The sequence below is a fragment of the Euleptes europaea genome, chromosome 20, assembly GCF_029931775.1.
Source record: "Euleptes europaea isolate rEulEur1 chromosome 20, rEulEur1.hap1, whole genome shotgun sequence".
Classification (NCBI taxonomy): domain Eukaryota; kingdom Metazoa; phylum Chordata; class Lepidosauria; order Squamata; family Sphaerodactylidae; genus Euleptes; species Euleptes europaea.
Window position 1 is genome coordinate 13587501 of NC_079331.1, and position 5771 is coordinate 13593271.

A 5771-nucleotide genomic window follows, 5' to 3' on the forward strand; every position below is an offset into this window, starting at 1 on the left:
TAAGCGTTTTAAAGGTCACATTTTTAAAAAGAGCTTTGAGTGAACGTCAAAATTGACCCTGAGTAAATGGCCAACGTGTCTTTTTTCCCTTGTATGAAACTTAACTTAGAAAAGCAAGCCAGGATATCCCACAGGCTGTTGCTTACATAAGATCTTTTCCACCTCAGATCTTATATAAGAATCGAAGCCTGCCGGTATTCGTTCACCCTAGATCTTGGGTAACTGAACAGTCTTGGTGCTTCCATTGCTCTTTCCTTCAGGTGCCATTTTGAAATTGCCCTTCTTTGGCGCTCCCACAGACGAAAACTGCTTCGACGACGACGTCTATTGGGAGGTGAGAGCTGCAGATCTGTTGGATTTGGGGGCGTAGCGCTGCCATGCCAGCTGATGGCCGGAGGATCCCCTCTGCATTAACCAGAATTGGCGTTCAGGCAGTCCTTTGGGGATGCTCAAGGGCTTCACATCCGTCATTTTAGTAGATAACTTGCTAAATGGCTCTGCGGGGGACCGCTTGGCTAAGTTTGCTCCCAATCCACTCCCCCCCACCCAAGTCGGCAGCATCCTGTTCGGAGCCAGCGTGGTGTAGTGGTGAGGAGTGACGGACTCTGATCTGGAGAACCGGGTTCGGTTCCCCGCTCCTCCACATGAATCTGGCTGGGTGACTTTGGGCTAGTCACGGTTCTCTTAGAGCTCTCTCAGCCCTACCTTCCTCACAAGGTGTCTGTTGTGGGGAGGGGAACGGAAGGTGATTGTAAGCTGGTTTGATTCTTGCTTAAGTGGTAGAGAAAGTCGGCATATAAAAACCAATTCTTCTTCCTCCTCCTCTTCGTCCTTTCTCTCTTCTTCCTCCCTCCCTCCTCCTCTTCCTCCTCCTCTTCTTCCTCCTCTTCCTTCCTCTTCCTTCTCTTCTTCCTCTTCCTCCACCACCACCATTATCATGCATGTGGGGACCGTTCACCAAATGATCTAGAGTTGACCAAGATGTGGTTTACCTTTCCTTATTTCTGTATTTCCTTCCCTTTACAACTGGATGTGGGGGGCGGGGGGGGGGGGCAGGACTACTGCTCAGAGGGTAAAGCATCCAGTTTGCATGGAGAAGATCCCTGGTTCAATCCCCGGCACCTCCAGTTAAAAGAATTAGATAGTAGGTGATGTGAAAGACCTCTACCCGAGACCCTGGAGAGCCGCTGCCAGTCAGAGTAGACCTCGATGGACCGGTGCTCTGACTCAGTAGAAGGTAGCTTCATGTGTGTCCCTGTGGGTCGGTGCCCTGCCCAGGTGACAGACAGATGTTCAGCCATCTCCCCTGGAATGTGGGGCATGCCGGCCAACCAAAGAGGTGCTAAGATACTTCAGCGTGCCCCTTCTGCAAGCACAGGGCAGCCACAACCTAAGGCCTTGCTTGCTCGCCGGTTAAGAATCCTTTTTGGGACTTAACAACGCTGCTCGTGCTAGTGAGAGAGAGTATAGCCATTGCCCCACTAGGTGGTGGTGTTGCCTGCTGGAAGATTACTGGAGCATTGAAGCAAGCCGTCCCAGGAATTTGGTGGTATCCCAGATAGTTGCTGAGATTTCTTCTATGAAGAAGAAGAGTTAAGTTTTTATTCCCCACTTTTCTCTACCTTATAAGGGCTCGAACACCCGTAATGCTGGGAGTTCAGTTGACAGAGAGCGCGCGGCGTTTCTCTGTCTCCAAAAACCAGGTGTAAAACCATACAGGTGTCTGTGTTTGCTCCAGTGAGGCAAATACGGTAGTAACGCTGTGGGGCTGTTTCAGATCAGGAGAACCGTGTGGAGGAGAAGGTAAGGTTTAATTCCACCCCCCTTCCATTCAAACTGTATTCCTGATTGCCTGTGCCTCGTCTTTTTAAAATAAAACCATAAATGGTCTGTCCACGGCACTCCCAGCCCAGACTGAACAAACCCTTGTTTAGAGGCGCACCCTACACTAGGTAGTGATGTTGCCTGTCATATGACAAGAAGGTCCTCCTAGGGCTGTCCTGGTGGACTCTCTCTGGCCTTCTCTACCTCCAGGGGCACAGAGATTGTAGATAAAACAATTACAATAACTACACCGGCGTGGTGAAGTGGTTAAGAGCGGTGGTTTGGAGCAGTGGATTCTGATCTGGAGAACCGGGTTGGTTTCCCTACTCCCTCCACTTGAGCGGCGGAGGCTAATCTGGTGAACCGGGTTGGTTTTCCCACTCCTACGCACGAAGCCAGCTGGGTGATTTTGGGCTAGTCACAGCTCTCTCAGCCGCACCTTCCTCACAGGGTGTCTGTTGTAGGGAGGGGAAGGGAGAGGTGATTGTAAGCCGGTTTAATTCTTCCTTAAGTGGTAGAGAAAGTTGGCATATAAAAACCAACTCTTCCTCCTCTTCTCCTTCTCCTCCTCCTCCTCCTCTTCTTCCTCCTCCTCCTTCTCTTTCTTCTTCCTCCTCTTCTTCTCCCTCCTCTTCCTCTTCTTCTCCTTCTAACTCTGAAGAAGATGCTACTGACCCCAGGGATGTTTTTCTGTCCCTGTTAAGGTGCTCGAAGATGAGGAGCCCAGCCTGTATTCTATGCAGGATTCCACCGGCAAGTCTGTGACCAGCCCCTAATCCATCTTTGCAATCGTGGCCAAGTTCTAGAGCGGGTACGGTTTGTTTTTACTCATGTTATCTGCTGATTTCTGGTGGTGGTTGTTGTTGTTTTTAACGTGCCATGTCCCATAGGATAGCAAATAAAACAAAAAATAGTGTTGTAAAGATGCAATGTGTAACCAAACCAGAACAACACCAGGCGAAAGAATCAAGAAACATATCAATATATATACATAAGTATAACAACAGGCATAAATAACCTATAACTTACTATGAAATATAAATCACCTAACTATACAAAGAAACCACAACCCATTCCTACTATGAGGTATAGAAATAAATGAACGAAAAGTCGAATAGGATGCATCAAATTCCGTGGGAGGATCCCATAGGATGGCAGTGGGTGGATATCACTTTAGCATGGCAGCGGAGGAAACATACAGGATGCCTCAAAGCTTAAAACCTTTCGGCAAGCCTTCATATTTTTAAACCAAGGGCCCCGTATCTGGTTGCATCTGGAGATGAGCAGCCAGCGTAAACAATAATGTATGATTTATAGGCTCTACTTGGTCTTGGGTTTTGGTGAGCCTCCAGAAGAAGGGGCCCTGACCTGGATGGCCCAGGCTAGCCTGATCTCATCAGATCTCAGAAGCTAAGCAGGGTCAGCCCTGGTTAGTATTTGGATGGGAGACCACCAGGGAATAGCAGGGTTGCTGTGCAGAGGAAGGCACTGGCAAACCACCTCTGTTAGACTCTTGCCATGAAAACCCAAAAAAGGGGTGGCCATAAGTCGGCTTTGAATTGACGGCACTTCACACACACACACTAGAAGAAGGGAGTTCCACAGTTACTCCAGAAGAAGGGAGTCCCACCCAGTGTCCTTTTGTTTGTCTTTGCTGAGCTGATTTCCAGATTCCTATCCCAGCTCCCAAAGGTTGCTTTAAAAAAAAATCCCCCTAGGCTTCAGATCTCCAAACGTTCCAGGGCAGAATGAAAAGGAAACTCTAGATATCTTGGTTCTTGTAGGTTATCCGGGCTGTGTAACCGTGGTCTTGGTATTTTCTTTCCTGACATTTCGCCAGCAGCTGTGGCAGGCATCTTCAGAGGAGTAACACACAGTGTTACTCCTCTGAAGATGCCTGCCACAGCTGCTGGCGAAATGTCAGGAAAGAAAATACCAAGACCACGGTTACACAGCCTGGATAACCTACAAGAACCAATGAACTCTGACCGTGAAAGCCTTCGACAATATCTTGATATCTTCTTGGAGAGCAATGTTTATGTCAGACATGCTAAACTTGGCCCAGCCCTATGGATGGCCCAGGCTTGCCTGATCTCGTCAGATCTCAGAAGCTAAGCAGGGTCAGCCCTGGTTAGTGCTTGGATGGGAGACCACCGAGGAATACCAAGGTCGCTACGCAGAGGAAGGCACTGGCAAACCACCTCTGTTAGTCTCTTGCCTTGAAAACCCCAAAAGGGGTCACCACAAGTTGGCTGTGACTTGACGGTGCTTTACACGCACAAACCTGGTCCGAGTCAGGTGTGGGCTGCCTCATTGCAGTTCTGCACGGCCTACTGAACCTTGTGTTCCAATTACACATCCTAAATTTGCAACGCTCGAGTGCTTCCATGGGAATTCTTACCACCCCTGTTGTGGCATAGTGGTGGGCACAGGGACCGGGTTCGAATCTCAACCCTACCTTGAAGCTGTGTGACTGGAACCTCCCTCTCTACCTAACCTCTATCCCGAGATCGTTGTGGGGATCAAAGAGAGAGGAGAGAATCCAGAACATGGTTGTTCTGGGGAAGCTGAAGGGCTCTGTGTGATAGTTAGAGGCCAAGGCTTTATTTTTTTAAAATGTATTTTATATATTTGCTCAGTTTTCTCCCCCCTTGCAGCTCAGAGGTGGTCTTCCATCCAGGGCCCTTCCAGGGCCAACCTTCACCATTAGAATTGCATCATGAGTCTTCAGAGCATTCTGCGAGCCAATAAGGAGGAGGCGTTGATGTCCCCCCCCCCCCCCGCTACTGATAGGTCTTCTCTCCTCCCCCTCCCCTTTTTAGGGCATCGCCGGTGACCAGACCCAATCGGCTACTCCTGCTGAGGTTCTCTGCTTGTGATTCCTGGTCTCCTTCTACACGCTCAGGTTTCCCCTTGGAGGAGAGGTTCATGGTTTGTCTGGAAAAGAAGGCATCTGGCGCACCCCCCAACCCCTTCACGTGAATATAAAGATTATTTATGGAGCAACATGTGGCCTTATTTGTCTCTTCCCACATCGAGCTTCTTCGTGAGGTCAGCCTCAGAGAGAGAAAGAGACACATGAAGCTGCCTTATACTGAGTCAAACAGTTGGTCCATCAAAGTCAGTATTGTCTACTCAGACCAGCAGTGGCTCTCCAGGGTCTCAGGCAGAGGTCCTTCACATCACCTACCTGCCTAGTCCCTTTAACTGGAGATGCCCAGGATTGAACCTGGGACCTTCTGAATGCCAAGCAGATGCTCTACAACTGAGCCACGGCCCCTCCCCTTGCAGTTCAAAATGCAGTACATCCTCACAATTAGATAATTATACTAATATATATCCCAGGATCCCCAATGTGGTGCCTGTGGGCACCCCAGCACCCACGGACACCTTCTCTGGTTCCTGCCAAGTGCTTTTAGGAAGCGGGTGGGAACAGGTAGGGCTTTTGCCTGGCAAAGCTTCTGATAGGCTATTGCAGATTGGTTTGGCTGTGCAGATTTTTAAAAAAAATGTTGCTATGGCAGCAGCTGCTGCCACAACACAAGGGTCTACTCTGTATTACTGAGGTTAAACTGTGGCGATCATTTTACTGCTGGCTCTGCCTCCTGCGGCAGGCATTTTGCTGCTGTGCCCGCCGTGCCATATCAGAATCCCAAATGTGCCCGCAGGCTCAAAAAGGTTGGGGACCCCTGGTATAGTCAATCACACTGGTGTCCTTCTGAACGAAGTCCCCATATTTATCTTCATTTAATATTACAAAGTTGAGCTTCTTAACTGGTTGAAAATTACTCCAGGTTTATTAACCGCGGGGGTCTTTTGTGTTCCTCCTTCCATTATAGGGGTCAGCGGCGTAGTCATTTCTCCTAACCCTTAAACTGCCATCCCCAGTGTGAGCACCGAAGTCATGTAACAATATCACTTGTGCCTTGGGATATTTGACCTTAAGT

General features: G+C 49.0%; 1 protein-coding gene across 1 annotated transcript in view; it reads left to right on the plus strand.

Annotated features, from left to right (window-relative positions):
• Positions 1-2600, plus strand: part of RHCG (Rh family C glycoprotein) — a 19794-nt gene extending 17194 nt beyond the window's left edge. Inside the window, exons 9-10 of the mRNA XM_056866091.1 lie at positions 261-334; positions 2529-2600. Coding sequence (XP_056722069.1) covers positions 261-334; positions 2529-2600 — 146 coding nt within the window. The remainder of the gene's footprint in view (positions 1-260; positions 335-2528) is intronic.
• The last annotated feature ends 3171 nt before the right edge of the window (positions 2601-5771 follow it).